The 23,189-nt window shown below is 41.3% G+C and overlaps 1 protein-coding gene across 1 annotated transcript in view; it reads right to left on the bottom strand.

Annotated features, from left to right (window-relative positions):
- Nucleotides 1-380: 380 nt before the first annotated feature.
- The window catches only part of ptgs1 (prostaglandin-endoperoxide synthase 1), a 78,247-nt gene continuing 55,438 nt past the window's right edge, over nt 381-23,189 (bottom strand). Inside the window, exons 8-11 of the mRNA XM_056288963.1 lie at nt 19,782-20,028; nt 6,017-6,303; nt 1,215-1,362; nt 381-833 (exon numbers count right to left, since the gene is read on the bottom strand). Coding sequence (XP_056144938.1) covers nt 484-833; nt 1,215-1,362; nt 6,017-6,303; nt 19,782-20,028 — 1,032 coding nt within the window. The 3' untranslated portion in view covers nt 381-483. The remainder of the gene's footprint in view (nt 834-1,214; nt 1,363-6,016; nt 6,304-19,781; nt 20,029-23,189) is intronic.

The following is a 23,189-nucleotide window of genomic DNA, read 5'->3' on the forward strand; positions in this document are numbered from 1 at the left end:
TTTGACATATATACATACAGGAATAAGTAATTGCTATTTCCTCATTGCCTAAATTATTTAGATGAATTGAACATTTAGATTGTTATTAACTTTGCATAAAGTAAGGATTTAATTTGTTGGTGTGTCTGTACAGAATATATTTATCCGAGTTGTTCAAGGTGATTTATGGGGCTTAATTGTTTTACCAAATGAAAACATTTTTTCCTCTGACTAAGTAGCAGAAATGTAACATTGTTCTCCCAGAGAATCATTATGGTATTTCATAAATGTAATTCTGGCTGCTAAAAGATTTTTTTTTTTACAATAAATGAACAGATATGAGTGGTTTAGTGACACTGTCCTTTTTCAAACACGAGAAAACACTTCAAGTTTCAATCATAATAATTTAGCATTTATTTGAAAATACCATCATCTTTCACGCAGTGACACTAACAGTCCTACACAGACATCAACCCAACACTACTACTACTGTTGCAGCCACCGTTAGAGCTCGGTGGATGGTTTTCTTGGTTTGGCCTCTTCCTCAGTGCGCGGCACGTGGAAGGCCACATACGGACACCACTTGGTATTGAGGCACACTAGTCTTTCCAGAGAGGCCGAGTTGACAATGTCAAAGCCCACCTGCCCTCCGAAGGTACTGGGCTTCCAGTACTCGGGGGAGCAGATGGGATTTCCCATGAGGCCTTTCAGGGAGAAAGGGGCACCCATCTCCACCATGCTCTCGCCAAAGATGCCTCCGGGACGGGGCATCTCCAGCATGAGGCCGGGGTAAAATTCCAAAGCGTCTATGTCACCGTAGAGCTCCTCCAACCCCCTGGCCATCTCCTTGTCACCTGTTTGAAAAAAAAAAAAATTTGTTTCATCAAGCAAAAACTAGAATTGACATTAAAGAATGAAAGGTATGGATGTGACAGAAAGCAAGTAAGTATTGTCAGTCCTATTTGCCCTGAGAAGATGCAAACAGAGGTGGGAGAGTCCCATGCTTTTAATTGTTTAGTATGAAGGGACGAACAAAAAACTAGCAGGGATGAAATGTGACTATCGAAGCACCGCATGAGACAGAGATGAGTTTTAGGAAGCCATCCTTAAGCATTTACACTGAGCAAACAAAACTCTGGAAGGACCACACGCAGCTGAGGCATTTCCATGTCCTCAGGTTCATCCATAAGCAACTGAGAGAATTATGTGCAAAGTATCAAGACAAAAGTGCTCACCAGTGAATTCGTCAAAGGAAGTGTACGGCTTAAGGTTGAACTTCTTCCGGTATTCGTTGAAGGACTGAGTGCGTAGCTCCCTGGATTCTAGAATGACCTGCTTCGCCACGTTGAGCACTACTTGGTTAATATTCCAACCACCCCCTATCTGATAGACACAAAAGACAAGTTATTGTACTGTGTTTTTACGTGTTTCCCCCTCCCCTTTTCATTATGCCCAACTCCCTGTTCTCCTAAGTTCTTGCTATAGCACAACCCTTACGGTGGTTGGTGTGTCCTCCATTACATATGGGGCCACCTATCATCAGCTGCAGGTTTCTCTGGGGTTAACGCCCATAACCTGTAGGTAGCTATTAATTGTAATGGTGGGATATATTACCCATTGGTGTTTTAAGGCTGGAACCATGAACCTTAGCATTGGAGTGATTATGTATTTCGTAATAATAATAATAATAATACTTTTCTTAACAATATTAAGAAATAAAACCAGACAAGGTAAAAATGAGAATAAGACAAAAGGACATGGGCAAAGAGGAGGTAAAGACAATAAATGAATAAGACCAAATAAGTAGAATAAAAATAAAAACAGTATAAATAAATAAAAACAAAGAGAAAGGTTTTAAGAGATTTAAATGAAGCTAGAGACTTAGTTTGTCTAAGTTCAATAAGAAGAGAGTTCCATAGTGTGGGGGCTCTAACACCAAAAGCCCGATCACATTTTGTGACAAACCATGACCTGGGAATAACCGGCAGGGCTCCATCTGCTGAGCTTAATGGTTGAGAGGGCGTATACCAGGTCAATAAATCAGAAATGTATTTAGGACCAAGATCGTTTAAGGCCTTAAAAGTTAGCAATAAAATGTTAAAATCAATTCCAAATGTAACAGGGAACCCCTGTAGGGAGGTGAGCACAGAGGTGATGTGATCATGTCTCTGTCCCGGTAATGAGTCGAGCAGCGGTGTTTTGTACTAATTACAGATGGTGGAGGGAGCCCTGGCTGATACCCGAGTAAAGTGCGTTGCTATAACCAAGCCGAGAATAGATAAAAGCATGTACAACTGTTTGTAGATCAGCAATTGATAAAATTACATCATTTTAGAGATTACCTTGAGCTGGAGAAAATATGACTGAACAACATGTTTGATTTGATTATCAAAACAAAGGTTAGCGTCAAATATTATCCCTCGATTCCTAGCAGCCTGCTTAAGACTATTTGACAGACCACCAAGATTAGTACCAAAAGGGCTAATGGAATTTGGGGGACCGAACAGAATGACCTCACTTATTGTCATTAAATTTAAGAAAATTTTGGGACATCCAGGATTTAATGTCAGAGAGGCAAGTTGTGAGATTTGCTAGACTGCTATGGTCTGTGGGTTTTAGTGGCATATATAATCGAGTGTCATCAGCATAAAAATGATAAAACATCATTATTTTGAATGACCTAGCCAAGAGGCAGCGTGTATATAGAAAACAGAAGGGGGCCAAGAACTGAGCCTTGAGAAACACCACAACTCAACTGAGCCATCGAGGAAGTAAGAGTTACCCACAGTAACAGAAAAAAGTTATAAACTAAGAGCTGATCCCTTAATGCCTACCCAAGTCTCCAAGTGATGTAAGAGGATACTGTGATCGACTGTGTCAAAGGCAGCACTTAAGTCTAAAAGAACTAAAATTGAGCAGTCACCTCTGTCTGCAGTTATCAGTAGGTCATTAGTAACCTTAACTAGAGCTATCTGAGTACTATGAAGTGCTCTAAAACCAGACTGGAAATGGTTAAAAACACTATTAGTATTCATAAACAACATCAATTGAGATGAAATTACAAATCAGGTTTCTTTAGCAATGGATGAAAAATTGCATGGTTAAAACTATCTGGAAAAGAACCAGAGGCCAGAGAATTACTAAGAATTTGCAGAATAACGGGGCTAACTAGAAAATACCTCCTTGATCAGCTTATTGGGAATGATGTCTAAGATGCAGGAGGAGGAGTTCATAAGGGAGACTGTACTCTCTAACGCCGAATTGTAATGGGTTGGAACTGGGTAAAAGAGGCAGAATTAACATGGTTAATGGAAAGAATACAAGGGTCAGGCTGGATTTAGGACCTTATATTCTCCACCTTATTTACAAAATGAGTGAGAAGAGAAATTATTTGGACAGCTCAAAATCAGGTTAAAAAAAGAAGCGGAGGGACAAATAATAACAGAATCAATTACCCCAAAGAGAACTTCAGAATTATGGTTATTTCTAGATATCATGTCAGAGATGTAAGCTGATCTCACATCCTTAACTGCTTTCTGGTAAATCAATATTTGGTATTTAAGTGTGTTATGTGCTATTTCGGGCGGCATGGTGGCACAGTGGTTAGCGCGGTCGCCTCACAGCAAGAAGGTCCTGGGTTCGAGCCCCAGGGTAATCCAACCTTGGTGGGTCATCCCGGGTCTGTGTGGAGTTTGCATGTTCTTCCCGTGTCTGCGTGGGTTTCCTCTGGGGGCTCCAGTTTCCTCCCACAGTCCAAAGACATGTAAGTCAGGTGAATTGGCCGTACTAAAATTGTCCCTAGGTATGAATGTGTGTGTGTGTGTGTGTGTGTGTGTGTGTGTGTGTGTGTGTGTGTGTGTGTGTCAGCCCCGTGATGGCCTGGCAGCCTGTCCAGGGTGTATCCCTGCCTGCCACCCAATGACTGCTGGAATAGGCTCCAGCATCCCCACGACCCTGAGAGCAGGATAAGAGGTTCAGATAATGGATGGATGGATGTGCCATTTCAGACTTGTTGACCTTCCATTGTTGTTCAGATTTTCTACAGTCTTTTAGGGGCTCATGTTTGATCGTTCAACAAGGGGAGGTTAGTTGATTTTTGTCTCCTAGTTTTAAATGGTGCAATTTGGTCGAGGATGGATAGGCACTGATCATTGAATAAACTTAACAGTGCATCTGGATTGAGAGGGGATATGGGGGAATAAAAAGGATGATGAATTAAAAGCATCACAGAATTTAATTGCAAAACCAGCATTGAGAATGCGAGAGCATGCGTTAGGATAGCGACTAGGAATCGAGAGCTGTAGTGGAACTTTAAGAACAACAGCTTTATGGTCAGGTACAAGCTTATCCACCAGATTAAGACACTCAAGAGAGAAATTAGATGAGAGTAAAAGGTACAAGATGTGCCCTTTTGAATGTGTGGCCCCTTTAACAGATTGAATGAGATTAAAAGAGTCTATAAGATCCAAAAAATGTGAGGTGAGTGAATGGGAAGGACCACATACATGAATATTAAAATCACCAAGACTAAGCACCCTGTAATATTTAGGCATGACAGTCGATAGAAGCTCAGAAAACTCAGAAATAAAATTAATTAGGGGGCCTATAAATGAAGATGCAGAGGAAAGGGGGAGGGCCAGTGATTAAGAAACTTAAAACCTCCCTGGGACTGTGGACTTCAGCCCAGGACAACAGTGATTAACTGTCGAGCAGGAGGAAAGCCGTGGACAAGTGGGGGTGGGGGGGTCCCACAGAACTGTGTCCTGGATGGTTGCACTGAGAGAGGCAATCTGTTCGGAACCGCCCAGAAGCCGCATCCATGAAGCTTGTCAAAAGGGAGTCTTCCTTATGCAGTTCATCAGAGAGCCATTGAACATCTTCAAGGTCAGCGATCTTTCTGTTGCTTTCTTGAGTAGCACACAGTCCCCCACAGAGCGAAGCTGGTATAACTGTTTTCTTAGCTTAGCCACAGGCTAAAAACAAACCACATACAACTCCAGCACTACAGAATCGGAGGCTTTCATGTGATCAAGTCAGTGCAGGAGTCGATTGAATAAAATAATAATCATAGAGACAAACCATAAAATCAATTAAAATAATTCAATGTTACCAAGGTGTTGTTAAAAGTTATTAAAAGTTAAAAGCAAGCAGAACAATGAACAAACAAACTGTCAGCTGGGAACCGGAAATTATCATTTGACACTGACTACTGCACCACTCAAGTACCCCGTTTAACCGTAGCTCTAATGAATTTATTTTAAATTATTATGTTTTCTCTTGCCTATCTTCCAGATAGCTACAGCATTCTAGTACTATATTTATGGCACTGATGTAAGACGACAGCATACTTCTCTCGTTTGACTGGGGGAAAGGGATATTTACTTTCATATGGGAAGAACGGGCACATAGTGGTTTCATAGTGACGAGAGTTATGACAAAAAAGGTTTGACCTTTAGCCCTTTTTATGGAGTCAGTTAGTCAGTAATATGTAAAAGTTCCACAGTGTTAATTTTCTTTGTTTGAGGACAAATCATTTAGACCATTTGTTTCATTAGTTCATCAACAAATAACTTTACAAAATAAAGGGTGATTTGAATTACATTCATGTGTAATTTTGTCAACCTACAACTGTTTGACAATTGGCATAAGATTTCTTCAGTTTTGTTCTGTTAATTTGTGAGATTAGGTTGGACTTTAACTTAGTACGCTCAAATAGGGACTCATTCATCATACCATTTTGTAGCAATGGCACACACACGATTAAGTTTAGGTCTAGTTCCCAGGCCGTAGGCTGTCTGTCTGTTGTCTTCATAGCACCCTGTTGTCTTCATGGCACCCTTACCCTCATCCAGTTGTTGGCTCTTCTTTCAAAAAAGCAATTCTACTGTCACAGAACCACAGAACCAGTACCATACAAATACCAGTATCCAAACCCTCAAGTAGACATACTTGATATTTGCCCTTCTGCCATGTGCACCAATTGTTATTTTAGCAAAATCAGTGGTTACAGCCAAAAAACTAGCTAAGACCCCAGTACCTGTCCCGCCTGCTGCCGAGAGAAGGCGTCGATGAGTTTCTCCAACCCGTAGTGCATCAGGATGGAGGTGTTGTGCAAAAACTGAGAGTAGGGAATTTCATCTCCATCTATGAGGAAGCTGTCCGGCATCAGTGGGTGCCAGTGGTAGAGCTGGTTGAACTCGAGGGCAATGCGGTTGCTGTACTGGAATTGTTCACTAAAGATCAGGGTGGGGTCGAACTTCAGATGCAAAAGGTAACCGCTCAGCTGCTGCACGTACTCCTCAATCACAATGCGGATGACTTCCCCTGAGAAAGAAAAGAAACTTAACTCCACAGCTGTCTTTGGCTATGGTTAAAGGCTAAACCTGACTTTGATTATCTCAAAGCAACCCCCCCCCAAAAAAAAAATTGTTAAAAAATATCTAGCTTATTGAAATGTATTTTGAAAGTGGAATTTAAGCACTTCAAAAAGGATCCCTTCTTCAATCCAGTTTTATTTTCCCAAATATCAAGCACCATATTTGACACCTACTATCAATTTGAAAAAAATATGGACTTCATTTTAATCATCTCCTTCTACAGCCCATCTGGACGCTGAGGCATTTGAATTACCATTCACTGTAATCGTGTAGTGAAACTCTAATATCATGACAGCCCTACATTCAGGTATGCCAGGAAACAAGAGAGCAGACAACTTGGCAAAAGAAGCAATCAAAAAAGGAATTGTTGAAATCAGTATTAAATGATCAAAGTTAGAGGGGAAAGGCATACTGTGGAGAAGGTAAACCAACAGTGGCAACAACATTGTGATAACGCAATAAAAGGGAGATATTTACACTCAATCCAAAACAGAGTAGGTATGTTATGAAGTAGGGGAACAAAACGGAATAAGCAGGCTGAGAATTGGGCACAGCAACCTTAAAGGTACACTTTCCATCATAGGAAAGCATCCATTCTTTGCAATCAACACCATGAGGCTGACACAGTTAGGCATATCCTTATAACACGCAGGAAATTTATACATGAAAGACAAGAAATGATAACACAATTACCAAAAACAGGGTGAGTAGAGGACAAGGTTAAAAGCATATCAGAAGGTGCAGAGTGTTGAAGGGAGGAAATACTTATTTAACTTTTTGAGGACAACTAGACTGGAAAGATGGTTTTAAAATGAATGGACAATGAGGGAGAACAAATCCTGAAGGTGGCGGTAATGCAACATCATGGATGCTAACCATAAAAACTTAACAGAAGGAGGAGGAGGATTTTTTTTATTTATTAAAGACTTAAAATATTAAAATATACAAACACATCAAGCAAAGCCATTATACTCTATAACAACAGAGTAGGCTAAGAACAGCACATCAAACAAAGACAATGAGAAACAAAACAAGGAAACAGAAATAGTAAATTAAAAAGATATAAAAGAAAATAATAAAATAAAACTAAATAAAATAGGACAATACAATATACCAGGGGTTAAATTACATTAAATTGTTCAAATGCAAATAATATTTTTTGGGCATTTCTCTTTTTCATACATTTTAGAGATTTGGAAAAAGTTACTAATTCAGTTTTAAAGGCTGCTAAACAGGGTTGCGTTTTGCAGTATTTACATTTGTGTATAAAATATTTTGACAAAATGATTACATTATTCAACAAGAATTCTATATTTCTATCTTCCATAAACATTCCAAATTTGACACTAAGTAGTAGAAATGGAGGTAAAGCACCAATGCTAGATTTCATCCATACATACAAATTATACCAAAAATTATAAGTAATGTTACAGTGGAAGAATAAATGATCCGTTGTTTCTATGTCTGTCTTGCAGAATTGACAGGAATTACAGACTACAATACATTTTAATCTTATAAATTAACTGGAAGGGTAAATATCATTAATTATCTTGAAGTGAACCTATTAAAATGGCTTTGGGGGGGATAGGGAATGAAATTTATCTTTTTCTAATTTCATGGGTATTCAAATTTGAGTACATGTCTAAAATATAATTCCTTCGTAAAGGGTTAGGATAACATATCTTCAACAGAGAGTTTCTGATAAAGAGATTATTGCAGGTTCTATCAACAAACTTCAAGTTGTCAATCATTAAGGGGCGAAGTGTGGGGCTGACAGAGGAATAAATAAGACATTGTGAGACCATCATCTTGAGTTGTATAAGGATCGCACCTATTACCATGTCATACACCTTTTCAGAAGAGGATAAGCTATATTTCAAACAAAACTCATTATAATTCAATAAATTGCCTCTGTCATCCATGATATGTGTAATGGACCAAATACCCTTCTTCCACCACTCTTCCAAAAACAAAGATTTTCCCTTAAACAGGATACATCTATTATTCCAAATTGGAACTGCATGGGGGGTAAAGTTGTGTTTAAACAACAGTTTCCAATATTGTAAAACTTGTTTATGAAAGGCGGATAAACATAACGGTATCTTGGACAGTTCAAAATCACAGTTCAAAAGAAAAGCAATCCCTCCCAGCTTTTTAAAGATTGCATTAGGAATGGCATGCCAAATCACAGTCTCATCTATGACAAAGGCTTTTAGCCACTTCAGTTTAATCATACCATTCATAATGTCAAAATCAATGGCATTCAACCCCCCATTTTCACAACTTTTCAAAAGGCCACTTTTCCTGATATAATGACACTTGTTTTTCCAAATAAAATTTAAATTAGTTTGGTTTCATTTTTGATGAAATAGCCAATGAGTAAGCAGGATAAACAAATCTAGAGACTCTCCATCTTGGTGAGTAGTGTTAACATGTTATCTCTATGCATCCCTATTTAGTTAATGGAATGGAGGACAGCTCCCCTTCTGGTCAGGTTATGCATGTGCAGGGTATTGCCCCTTCTAGGTGGGAGTCTCTTGTCATGCGCAGTTGTGATGGTGCTCATGCTGAGAGCACGTTGCTGGTCGCTTGGGATCGTGAAGAAATGGAGTGAATAAAGTCGGTTTCACTGAAGATAAACGTCGTGTTTATTCAGAACAAGCTTAGTAGTCAACATTGGTAGCAGTCGATGGTTAGCAGAAAATGGCTTCTGCTAGCTACAAAGTTCCACCGAAGTTCGATGAGTCCCGACCGTACGAGAGTTGGAAAAATGAAGTTGCTGTGTGGAAGCTCGTTACTGAGCTGGATAAGAAGAAACAGGCCCTTGCTGTCGTCCTGGGGCTTGAAGGAAGGGCAAGGGATATCGCCATGGAAATACCCGCTGCAGACTTGAATACAGATGGGGGTATGGACGTTTTAATTGCAAAACTAGATGGAATGTTTCTCAAAGAAGAGCGGGACCGCGCTTACGATGCTTATTCGTATTTTGACTGTATCAAGAAGGACAGTTCTGTGTCCATGGCGGACTATGTGATTGACTTTGAGCAGCGATACAATAGAATGAAAAAGTATGATATGACTCTTCCCGATGCCGTATTGGCTTTTAAACTTTTGGATACGGCTTGTCTAGACGAGAGGAGTAGGCAAATGGCGCTGACAGCGTGTACGGATCTAACGTTTGCGGCAATGAAGTCCGCGCTCAGGAGGATTTTTGAAGGGAAAATACAAGTCGACGCGACTAATGGCATACAAGTAAAAGATGAAGTGTTCTACACAGAGCAGCGCTCGCGAGGAAGATTTAAACGAACAAGTAACGTTGTGCAGCACGCTGGACAAGAGTCACAGACAACACAGGTTGGACAACAAAAGCCACCGTTACAAGGTACTAACCCACTGGATAGGTTCGGTAGGCGATCAAAATGTGCTGTATGTCAGAGCACGTTCCATTGGGCCAAGGACTGTCCCCACAAGAATAGCGAGCAAGTAAAGCTAACTGAAGAGCCAGCAAAAGTAGAGGACACATTGCTTACCAAAGCCTCGCTGTCTGAATCAGCATCAGAGATCTTTCTGACTGAGTCGTTAGGGACAGCTATCATTGATACTGCATGTACCCGCACAGTATGCGGAGAAAAGTGGTTGGAAAATTTTGTCGCAGACCTCAGTCAAAGCCAAGTGAACCAGATAGCGCAGAGTGAAATTCCAAGCAGCAGACCATTTCGCTTTGGAGATGGGAATATAGTACATTCCTCCAAAATACTGAAACTGCCTGCAAAAATAGGACATACAAAATGTCAAGTGGAAACTGAAGTAGTTAAAACTGATATCCCACTGCTTCTGAGTAAGACTTCACTGAAAAGGGCAGGGACCATTTTGGATATGGAGAATGATAGTGCTGTGATGTTTAATCAAAATATCCCTCTTGAATTAACCAGCTCGGGACACTATTGTATAGATATCAGAGACAAGAGCACAGAAACAAAGCCAATAGAAACTGAAGCACTGACGGCTCCAGAGAACAGCCTGAATGAAGATGAGGTCCTCACAGTCACAGAAAATATGACCGCAAATGAGAAACACAAAGTTCTTCTGAAATTGCATAAACAGTTCGGTCACGCCTCCGCCGAGAGGCTACAGCGGCTCATCCATAGCTCTGGAAATAAAGACACAGAGTGTGACACGATTTTGCAGCACATAGTACAGGACTGTGACATTTGCCAGAGATACAGCAAGACGAAGCCAAAGCCTGCTGTGGGCTTGCCTCTTGCTTCAACATTTAATGAAATGGTGGCAGTAGATTTGCATGAGTTGGAACCAGGGGTATGGTACCTCCACATCATTGATCAATTCACAAGGTTCAGCGCAGGAAGCATTGTAAAAACCAAGAAGTCCTCAGAGATCGTCAAGTCATTTCTTCATACATGGATAGGAATCCACAGCGCCCCCCAGAGGCTCTACAGCGATAACGGAGGAGAATTCAATAATGCAGAGTTCCGTGATATGGCTGAGAACTTTAACATTGAGACGAAAACAACAGCGGGATACAGTCCCTGGAGCAACGGACTACTGGAGAGGCATAATCAGACCCTCACCGACATCATTCTGAAGGTCAGGCGAGAAAGTGGCTGTGACTGGGAAACGGCCCTGGACTGGGCTCTTATGGCTAAGAACAGTATGCATAATGTGCACGGCTACAGTCCACGTCAACTTGTGTATGGTTTGAATCCTAACCTTCCTACGGTACTGGTTGATAAACCACCCGCACTAGAGGGTACTACTATGAGTGCTAGAGTAGGAGAGCACATTTCGGCCCTACATGCTGCTAGAAAAGCATTCACTGAAGCAGAGTGCTCAGAAAGGATAAGACGAGCACTACGTAAACAGCTCAGAGCTACAGATGAAAAATATGACATGGGTGACAAAGTGTATTACAAACGAGCTGAATGTAATGAGTGGAAAGGACCAGGAATTGTTATTGGTCAGGATGGAGCTGTTGTTTTTGTAAGGCATGGTGGAATCTTAGTGCGAGTACATCACTCTAGACTTTCCAAGGTGAACACAAGGGTTAACGAAGAACAAATGGTACAAAATGAAAATGATGCTGAAACGGTAAATGATGAACAAGACACAGAAACAGGAAATGATGAACAAGGTATAAACAATGTAGCTGATGATTTAGCCAGTGAACAAAATAGAGAGAATGAGTTACCTGAAAGTAATGTTGCACAAACTGAAATGGCCCATAAGCCTAATGCACATGATAATCCTGTCCCCTCTGCAGGTATGAGTTTAAAAACAGGACAGACTGTAACATATATGAACAGAGGTGACAATACTCTACTTTGAGCAAGAGTCTTGGGGAGAGCAGGCAAAGCTACAGGGAAATATAAAACATGGTATAACATGCAACATCTAGAGAATAATGGAAGTGATGGGCAAAAGGTATCAGTTGATATCTCAGAAGTTGATAATCTTCACATAGAAACAGACAGAGAAGCTGATGTACTTATAACGAAAGACATCTCATTTGATGCAGCTAAACAGGAAGAAATAAAGAACTGGCACAATAATAATGTCTTCGAGGTAGTTAAAGATGCAGGTCAGAAATGTATCTCTACTAGATGGGTTTGTAGTCTTAAAGAAACACCTAAGGGTATTGTGCCTAAAGCACGACTGGTTGCCAGAGGTTTTGAAGAGATAAATATTCAAGAGCTACAAAAGGATTCCCCTACATGTGCTACTGATTCACTTAGACTTATGTTATCAGTGATATGTCAAAACCAGTGGGAAGTGCATTCTATGGACATCAAATCGGCATTTTTACAGGGTATGGAGCTATCCAGGGATATTTATATCCGCCCCCCTACAGAAGCAGGCTGTGAACATGTTGTATGGAAACTTAAGAAATGTGTTTATGGACTTGCAGACGCATCACTATATTGGTACAACAAAGTGAAGGAAATCATGCAGACTACTGGTGGTAGAGTGTCTCAGGTGGATCCAGCAATATTTTATTGGTTGGATGAGCAATGTAAGGTCACTGGGGTGCTTGCATGTCATGTAGATGATTTTCTCTGGGCAGGCACATCAAACTTTTCATCAAACGTAATCCCGCAACTAAAATCTGTGTTTAAGGTTGGTCGTGAGGAGCATGAAAAGTTTTCTTATGTAGGAATGGATTTTGTAACGGTAAACGGTGAGGTACAGGTACACCAACAAAGTTACATTGACAATCTGCAGCCTATACCCATTCAAGCAGGTCGGGCCACACAGAGAAGTGAGCCCCTTAATGACACTGAAAGAGAGCAGCTACGGTCAAAAATAGGACAAATCCTATGGGTTGCTAAACAAACAAGACCTGATGTTATGTTTGACTCGTGTTGTTTGGCTTCTAATATAAAAGGGGCAACAGTACAATCTATTCATGAGGCTAATAAGGTTATCCGTAAGCTTAAATCTGAAAAGGTAACACTCAGATTCCAACATCTGGGAAACACTGATGCTTTGAACTTGATAGTATTCAGTGATGCTTCGTTTGGGAACCTCCCTGATGGAGGTACACAGGGAGGTACTTTGATAACACTTATGGGAGAAAGAGGGAAGTTTTCCCCACTCAGCTGGCACTCTAAGAAAATCAGACGTGTGGTTCGCAGTACACTCGCAGGGGAAACTCTTGCTATGTCAGATGGAGTAGACAATGCAATGTTTCTGGCCACACTATTTTCTGAACTAACTACTGGCAATGCTGAACTGAATGCTCCCTCCGTGCTCTGTGTGACTGATAACCACTCTCTGTATGATGCTCTCAAGTCTACAAAGCAAGTCACAGAGAAAAGACTTAGGCTGGAAATCAGTAGCATTAAAGAACTCATACAAAGCAAGAAGATCAAGGAGGTGCGTTGGTCAGACACGAAAACTCAACTCGCTGACTGTCTCACAAAGAAAGGAGCATCGGCTCTTGTGCTCTTAAAGGCACTCTGTGAAGGACAATGGGACCTGGGTTAAAAGGGTGCTGGATGGACAATTGATTTTGTTCCCAAATGTTTCCATGACATGTTGATTTCTCTGGAAATGCATGTTCCATAATTCACGCTGTGAATTTCATTTTTTGTTTTCTGTTTATTTCTTTAAAAAAAAGAGAATGAGATTGTTAACATGTTATCTCTATGCATCCCTATTTAGTTAATGGAATGGAGGACAGCTCCCCTTCTGGTCAGGTTATGCATGTGCAGGGTATTGCCCCTTCTAGGTGGGAGTCTCTTGTCATGCGCAGTTGTGATGGTGCTCATGCTGAGAGCACGTTGCTGGTCGCTTGGGATCGTGAAGAAATGGAGTGAATAAAGTCGGTTTCACTGAAGATAAACGTCGTGTTTATTCAGAACAAGCTTAGTAGTCAACAAGTAGAGTCCTCCCAAACAGAGTAATGTCCCTCTGTAACCAGCTGTTTAATATAGCTTTACGCTGAACATTCAGCTCTTCTCTTGATTCAAGGTTTTTACTTAACGCCTAAATATTTAACCTCAGTTTTATCAGGGACACCAAATAAAGACCTAGAATGATGCTCATGTATCGCCAGAAGTTCACATTTGCTTATATTCAGAGTTAAACCTGATCCTTTAGTGAAGAGCTCAACTGATTTTAGGGCCAAGGGGATCTGGGAGGCATTTTTTTTAAAGAAAAGTGTAGTGTCATCTGCAAGTTGGCTTATCAATAATGTGTTGCCCAAGGCCTCTAGGCCACCAATGTTATCATTTTTAATTAGAATGGAAAGTAATTCTGCTACAACGATGAATAATAAAGGGGAGCTGCCAAAGCCTTGTCTAATGCCCCTCTTAATACCAAATCTCGGGCAGGAACCACCAGGTTAAGGACACACAACTGTTTATATCCTTGTATAACATGCTTATGACACCAACAAACTTCTCCAAAAGCAAAAAAGGTGTAGGGCTTGTAAGATCAAAGGGTGCTCAACAGAATCAAACACTTTGTGAAAATCTAGAAAACGTAAGAATCCATCATCTTCAATAAGATCACTGCAATCTAGTAGATCCAGAACCAGACAGACGTTACTGTGAATAGATCTCCCCTTGATAAAACCATACTGTGTTTCACTAATTATTTGTGTTACACCTTCTTTCAGCCTGTCAGCTAACACTCCTGACAGAATCTTATAGTCTGTATTTAGCAAAGTGATAGGCCTTAAATGATCTAGAATACTTTTGTCTTTCCCTGGTTTAGGGATCAATATTATTACTCCTTGTTTCATAGTTGGAGTCAGTTCCTGTCTTTCTATGCAGTCCTTTATTGCATTTAGTAATAATTCTCTAGTATCTGACCATAAAATTTTGAAAAAATTTTCAGTAAGACCATCAGAGCCAGGAGATTAGCCTGTAGCCATTTTTCGGATAACATAATCCAGTTCTTCTATAAGAACGTCTGAATCACACAAATCTTTGAAGGGGTGATCAATGCTAGGCAGGTGACCTTTAACCTTGTCAAAAAACTGCGCAGAACCAGAGTCAGAAAACGAAGAGGAGTATAGTGACTTACAGAAATTAAATACCTCATTTGCTATATCCTTTGGCTCGGAGGATTCAGACCCATTAATAATAAGCTTATATATTGTGTTTTTTTTATCTGTCTCCTTTTTTCAAATTGAAAGAAGTAGGCAGAATTTCTTTCGCCTTCTTCCATCCACCTGGCCTGAGATCTCACATATGCTCCTTGGGCTGTTTTAATGTATAGCTCATCTAACCTAGACTGCAATGCAACTAGATTGTCACTATACTCATTACTGTTGTTATTGTCCTGATTATTATGAGTGTACATGCAGATGTCATTTAGCAATGTACATTCATATTCTCTCTTTTGTTTGCACATATTTTTACTAAAGCCTATAGAGTGCCCTCGAATATTATATTTCAGAAACTCCCATTTGCTGCAGTTGGAGGAGAGTTGAACTTAATTTTTAATTTCAGAAATCATTCTTCTAATATTAGCACAATATTCCTAATTTTTCAATAGATCATCATGAAACTTCCAATAGCCTTTTGAGTTGACAGGCTTCGTAGCTGGATTCAAAACTAACGAGACTAAACAATGGTCAGTTAAGGGGGCCTGTGCGATGGTAGAATTAAATGTAGATCTCATCACTGCCTCTGTACCACGCCAAAAATCAATCCCTGACTTGCTGCTTGCATTAGGTTTAATCCAAGAGAACCGTATGACGTTCAGATTTAAATTTCTCCAAATATCGAGCAAATGGTTGTCAATGTTAAATTGTAAAATAGCTGGGGTATAGTGAAAAGGAGCATAATTGGATGGCCACCTATCAAGCCACTCATGAGGCGTTAAATTAAAGTCGCCACCTACTAACACATAGTCAGTAGGGAAGGACGACTTCAATTCAACTATAACCTCTGTGATTTGAGAAGGAAGCTTACTGTTTTCTTTATAATTATTATACCCATATATATATTGACTAAGATAAAAAATAAATTGTCTATGTCCAACACTACAGCTAACCAGTGTCCATTAGTATCAGCGCTATGTGTGACAACTTTACCAGGAAAATTATTAAAACAGATTGCAACTCCTCCAGAACGGTTGGGACCATGGCTGAATAACATAGAGTCACTCCACTGATTAGACCAGAAAGTGGTGTCAGTGATGCATGAGTGAGTCTCTTGAAGAAAGAAACAGGTAAACATTTGCCCTTTACAGAAAAGAAACAAGGCTTTTCTTTTAACATTGTATTTTAAACCCCGGGTATTTAGGGACCAAAAAGAAATATGAGTATTCAAAAATAACATTTAACAACCCTACTGAACAAAAGTAGATATAACAACAAATGGATTGTAGAGTATTGTGTAGAAATAAAGCAGAAAGAGCGAATGAAATGCCCAAAACAATTAGTCAGCGACATCCAATGTAAATTTGACTATTTAATAACGTACAGTGGCTGCATTTCATACTGTAAACCTGCATCCTTCCATCAAGGTGAAGGGGCTTCAGGTGTGTCTCCAGATCTCTTTTCTCTCAATGCACATGACGAGCAGAATGACGAAATGGCGTCTTGGCGATGATTATCATGAATCCTTCTGACTCTTCTTTAAGCTGTGATCCTGCGACCTTCAATGTAGGCAAAGGGGCCTCTGAAGTATGCAACTTTACTGGCCTCTGCAAAATGCACTCTGGCCTCCTTACACATGAGAGAGTCTTTAGCGTGTTTCCAAATCTCATCTCTCACAATGCGCATGGCGAACAGAATAATAATTTGGTGATGTTTGCCATCTTCTTTCCTTCCGACTCGATGCACCACATCAACTGCAACCTCCAACTTCGAATCCAAGTCAGGAGCAATTCGTTTCAGGAGCTGGATTGTCTCTGCTCTGATGTTTTCCAGCGTTTTCTCCTTCCATCCTTTAATCCTCAGACACCACCTTCGCTTGTATCTTTCTTGCTCCCTCGCCTTCATTTTTATCTCAGCATTCTCTTTCCGAAGTTGGTCAATGTCATTTTCCATCAACTTGATTTTTTTCTTACATTCGGCGAGTTCTTCCGAGTGGACTTGCGTGATTTTCACCAGGCTCGCTACCATGGTGCTGTTACGTTTCAACTGGTCCTTGATCTCGAACAACTGGTCATCCACTCTCGTACCTAAAGATTTTATGGTTTCCAAGATGGCTTTATTGTAGACATCACTTCCCTCTTCCTCTGACTTCTTTTTCTTTTCTCCGCGTTCTTTTGTCAGAGTATTTGGTGCAGAGTCTTGTTCCCGTTCCCTCTTGCTGCTGTTAGTGTTCGGATCTACCTCCATGAAGTAGTCATGTCCTTTGTTTTCAAGTAGATTGGGGGGAGCTGTAGAACTCGAGGGGCGACCCTCACCAGGTTTCTTTGAATTTGGCATTTTAACAGCTTTAAATCCAGCTGTTTGATGTCGATACAATCGTCTAATTTTATAACTTTGGGCTATAAGGAAGCAGAGTTATGAAAAGTTTCGCTGCTCAGCCTGCCATCAAGCAGAAAAAAAGAGGAGGAGGAGGAGAAGAAGAAGAGGAAGAAGGAGGATGACAAGGAGGAGAAGAAGAAGAGGAGGAAGAAGTAGAAGACTGACAATGAGACAGTGTTGTAGTACTTGAGTCCAGGACTTGGACTCGAGTCCGACTCGAGTCCTGATTTTCAGGACTCGTGACTTGACTTGGACTTGAGCACTGATGACTCATACTTGGACTTGGACTCGAGCATTGACTGCATTCGGACTCAGAAGTTGTAGATGAGGACTCGGACTTGTTAACCGATGAAGACTATTTTTTTTGTTTTTGTTAGTTTTTTTTTTGTAATAGGCCCTAGTAATTTGGCACAAGATATTGATAGTTATATTAATACCATGACACTGATCACCACATTCTATTAGAATGTGGTGATCAATAGCTTTTTTACGGTGCCAGAGTGGAGCACCGGAGCCCATCTTGGAACTCAACTTAGACTCAACCTTGATGACTCAGACTCGGACTCAGGTAATGGGGACTTGACTTGGACTCGACTCTGACTCTTCTTTGGGGACTCGGACTCGAACACTGGGGACTCAAGACTCGACTCGAGGTTTAGTGACTCAACTACAACACTGGAACAAGAACATTCAGTCAACAACCAACAAGCAGAAAAACGGAAAACGAAAAAAATCTGAAGACAAAGAAACAGGCCAGAAATGCAGGTAAGAAATTATCTATCTACATCAATTCAGCCTTTTTTCCTTAAAAGAGCTGTTGACATGTTAGTTGAAAAGGAAAAGATTTGTTAGTAGCTAGCTAATGTTAGGAAGGCTAGCTACCATACATTACAATGCTGCTACTGTGGTACCTAACATTAATGTTAGCTCGTGCAGTATTGGATCAACACATTATGACACATAATGAATGTGTAATGACAACTCCTTTTTTGTATTCCTACAGCTGGGTTAGACTGTAAAGCTGTTAGCTGAGGAGCCTTTCAATGTTGACAACTAGGGGAAATTTAAGCAGTCTTCTTGCTCTGGAATGTTATTGGCTAGCTAGCTTAAAGTTACGTAATTAGCTTTGGCGTTTGGGTAATGTTGTGTTGCTTTATGTTAAAAATGTCAGCTAACTAGTCAGAGCTGCAAATTAGTGTAATTTTAACACAGGCAACAGTATTTACTGTTAGAAATCCCCACAATGTGATCGGCTACACATAGCTAACAGAATCAGCTTAATTTTGGCTCATATGCAGGAGCACTTAGTAGTGATTCATGTTACAGTGGGGGCCCTGTAAGATGTCACTTAGAGCCACAAAATGTTCAGAAACAGCCCTGTAACCCAGGATCTATGAGCCCAGAGACAGTTTAAATTATAGTGGAGACAATTTACTCTTATCAGTTCACAATAGAAAAATGTTAAGTGCTAGGTTTGTCCTATTGTATGTCAGGCAGCACTGACAATGTAATGCTCTGTGAAGTCATCTGAAATTGCATACTAGCATACTCTTTTGTACACCAGAAACCATAGTATGCATCGAATAGTATGCAACAAAAAAAAAAGCACAGATGTCATACTACAGCCAGAAAAATATCATAGTATGTAAAGACTGGACACTACGCTGGCACGAGTATTCCACAATACATCAAGTTCAACAATGGTGAAGGTGGATACAAAACCCAATGGCAGAACAATGGAACTGCTTAAATGTAAGTAGTACTTTTCACTATGCTAAGCAGAATGTAATTAAAATCATCTTTCATTTTTACGTTTTCAAAAAAGATGAGCGCCACCACACCAGTAGACGTATATACACAGCAAGTTGTCATTATCCCGCAAAGAGCTGAAAGGAAGTGGTGTAGCTCTATGATGAAGTAGCATGTCCAAATAGCCATTATACTTTTTACTGACATACCAATCAATGGTATGCTGGAAGACAGTACACATATGTAGTATGTAGTATGTGATTTCAGATGCAACCATGCTTCAGCATATTGGCCATTTATCCACATATCACAACGCAAGTCTCCAAATCACATGTTCAGATTCACTCAGCCACCGTACCTGTACTGCTACTTACATCAGCTTGCATGCAAATCTCAAGGCAGTGAATAGCACATGCATCCAAGCATCGGCAAAGTGGGGAAAAATACCTTTTTCTGTGAAAACGGTATCCTTTGGAATAAACTTTATACACCATGTTGTGTATAATTTGCAAGCATTCCTAAATGTGAAATGCAAGTGAAAATATGTCTCAGAACGAGTCTTGTTGGCTGAGGACCTACTGCCCTGCAGCATTTCAAAAATGGCACCTAAGTAAACAGGCTTCTTGTAGAAGGACTTTACTATCAGCCAATGTAAATCAAATCAAAATGAAACTAATCTTTTCAAAGAAGTTTAGGTTACAGAAACCATATCCCTGTGAAACTCTCACCAATGATGATGAGTCGAGCGGTCTGGAAGAGCTGCTCATCTCCCCAGGTGGGATGCTCCTCCTTCAAGATGTCACAGACTCGGTTGTGCTCCCTCAGCCATAAGGTGGCGTACACGGTGAGGCCCGGTAGAAGACCAAACACCTCATGACCGATGGCCAGACGCCGGTCATCTGGCAAGTCTTTTGGATAGTGCATTAAAACAGGGGCCTGGGATACCGTAGGGAGGTACACTTCACCATTTATTAGCTGTGGAAAGACCAAAGAGGGTTATAAATAAAAAAAGATTAATGATTCACCAATGTTTGGCTTTATGTGTGCACTGATGCGTACTGTACCAGTTTTGGAAATTCCAAACGGGACAGGTTAGACATTTTATTTGTAAACAGCACCATCAAACAACGTTTACCGTATGAGGAAATCCTAGCTCTGAGACAGCAACATTTATCTCACAATCATAACACAATCTGAGTCAATTTATTGCTGGGGAAAGAAGTTTTGCCAGATATGGACACGAACGTTGAGACAGATTTTCTTTATATTGCTTCACAGATACAAATTCATGTTTTAGTTATAAGCTACAGACATTTGCACATACTAAGAATTTGACTTGGCTGGATGTTCAACATAAAGAATACAATGACAGACACAACGTTCAACTAAAAAATGAGGGAAGAATGTCTTTCGGAAGAGTATCTACAAATGTAAGAATATCGAAAGATCTGTCTAATTTGGAAAGTAAGTAAAGAATTAGGAAATGATGACCCCCCCCCTTTTTCTCCCCAATTGTACTTGACCAACTACCCTACTCTTCTGAGCCATCCCGGTCGCTGCTCCACCCCCTCTGCCGATCTGGGGAGGGCTCCAGTCTACCACATGTCTCCTCTGATACATGTGTAGTCGCCACTTCTTTTCACCTTACAGTGAGGAGTTTCGCCAGGGGGACGTAGCACGTGGGAGGATCACACTATTCCCCTCAGTCCCCCCCCCCGAACAGGTGCCCTGACTGACCAGAGGAGGCGCCAGTGCAGCGACCAGAAACATACCCACATCCGGCTTGTTGCCTTGGTTTCCAAATTCCGCAGATCTCAATTCAATTGAACGTCTGTGGGATGTGCTGGAAAAACAAGCCCGATCCACGGAGGCCACAATTCGTAATTTACAGGACTTAAAGGATCTGCTGCCAACGTCTTGGTGCCAGACACCAGAGGACACCATCAGAAGTCTTGTGGAGTCCATGCCTCGACAGGTCAGAGCTGTTTCAGCAGTATGAGGGGGACCTACACAACATTAGGCATGTGGTTTTAATGTTTTTGCTGATTGATGCATATACAACCCAGCCGCTGAGAATGCCAATGCATTCTTAGTGCTGGTCCCAAGCCCAGATAAATGGAGAGGGTTGCATCAGGAAGGGCATCTGGCATAAAACTTTTGCCAAATAAAATATGCGACTCATGAATCAGATTTCCATACTAGATCAGTTGAGGCCTGGATTACCAATGACTGCTACCATGACTGTTGGCCAGAAAAGGGTGCCAGTGGAAACTATGCTACTGTTGGGGGAAGGAGAACGAGAGGGGAAAGGCATGTCCAGAGGCAGTGTGAGAGGAGGAAGGGTAGGAGTGTGGAGGTGAGAGTCTGAACTTTGAATGTTGGCATTATGACTGTTAAAGGGAGAGAGCTGGCTGATATAATAATAATAATAAATTAAATTCATATAGTGCTTTTTTAAAACTCAAGGTAGCTTTACAATAAACGGGGTGAAACAAGACAACAGATACACATAACACAGACATACAAGGGTGGATGGGAAGGGGGGCTACAAGAGGGAGAAGCGGCAGCCACACACGACGCCAGCAGTACTCTCCCACTTAGACAGATACAAAAGGGGAAGAAAAACAAACATCATAAATCACAGATGAAGTCTGAAGACATGAATCCTGATTAATGACTTGAACGTGGGTAGATCACAGCAGTGTCTGATGTGCTTGGGGAGGGAGTTCCAAGAGGAGGGGGCAGCAAGTCGAGTGCTCGGTCCTTAGTCTGCCTCAGATTAGCGCTGGATGAGAGGACGCGGGGGGGGGGGGGGGCACGAGAAGGCAATGGAGAAGAGGTGTGTCTTGAGACGGGATTGGATGAGTGGGAGTGATTCTGAGTCTCTAATGATTTGGGGGAGTGAGTTCCAGAGCCTGGGAGCTGCCCTGGAGAAGGCTCGTTCACCAAAGGTGCAGAGGTTGGACCTGGGGGTAGAGAGAAGGGAGGCTGAGGTGGATCTGAGGTTACCGAGAGGGTTGGTAGGGGGAGAGGAGGTTGGTGAGGTATGGGGGGGGGCAGTTTGTGAAGGGCTTTATAAGTAAGAACCAGGATTTTGTAATTGATCCGGTGGGAGATGGGTAGCCAGTGGAGGTCTTTTACGACTGGGGTGATGTGGTGCCAGGATTTGGTGAAAGTTAAAAGTCAGGAGGATGCGTTCTGGATGGAGAGAAGGAAGGTAGATATATTGTGTATGCAAGAGATCAGGTGGAAGGGGAGTAATGCCAGGAGCATCGGAGGTGGGTTCAAACTCTTGTACCATGGTGCGGACAGGAGGAGAAATTGGGTAGGGGTAATTCTGAAGGAACAGTATGTCAAGAGTGTGTTGGAGGTAAAGAGAGTGTCAGACTGAGTGATGAGTATGAAGCTGGAAATTAAGGTGTGATGATGAATGTTATCAGTGGATATGCTCTGCAAATTGAGTGTGAAATGGAAGAGAAAGAAGAATTCTGGAGTGAGTTGGATGAAATGGTGGAGAGTGTATCCAAGGAGGAGAGAGTGGTGATTGAAGCGGACTTCAATGGGCATGCTGGTGAAGGGAACAGAGGTGATGAGGATGTGATGGGCGGGTATGGTGCCAAGGAGAGGAATGTGGAAGGACAGATGATGAATTCTGCGAAAAGGATGGAAATGGCTGTGGTGAATACATATTTCAAGAAGAGGGAGGAACACAGAGTGATGTATAAGAGTGGAGGACAGTGCACTCATGTGGACTATATCTTATACAGGAGGCACGATCTGAAAGGGATTGGAGACTGCAAGGTGGTGATGGGAGAACGTAGCTATCCAGCATCAAATGGTGGTCTGTAGGATGACTTTGGAGATCAAGAGGAGGAAGAGAGTGAAGGCAGAGCCAAGGATAAAATGGTGGAAATTGAAGAAGGAAGACTGTTGGGTGGAGTTCAGGGAGGAGATAAGACAGGCACTGGGTGGTAGTGAAGAGTTGCCGGATGGCTGGGCAACCACTGCAGAAATAGTGAGGGAGACAGCTAGGAAGGTACATGGTGTCATCTGGACAGAGGAAGGAAGACACGGACACTTAGTGGTGGAATAAGGAAGTACAGAAAAGTATATAGAAGAAGAGGTTGGCAAAGAAT

Source organism: Lampris incognitus, chromosome 1 (assembly GCF_029633865.1).
Source record: "Lampris incognitus isolate fLamInc1 chromosome 1, fLamInc1.hap2, whole genome shotgun sequence".
NCBI lineage: Eukaryota > Metazoa > Chordata > Actinopteri > Lampriformes > Lampridae > Lampris > Lampris incognitus.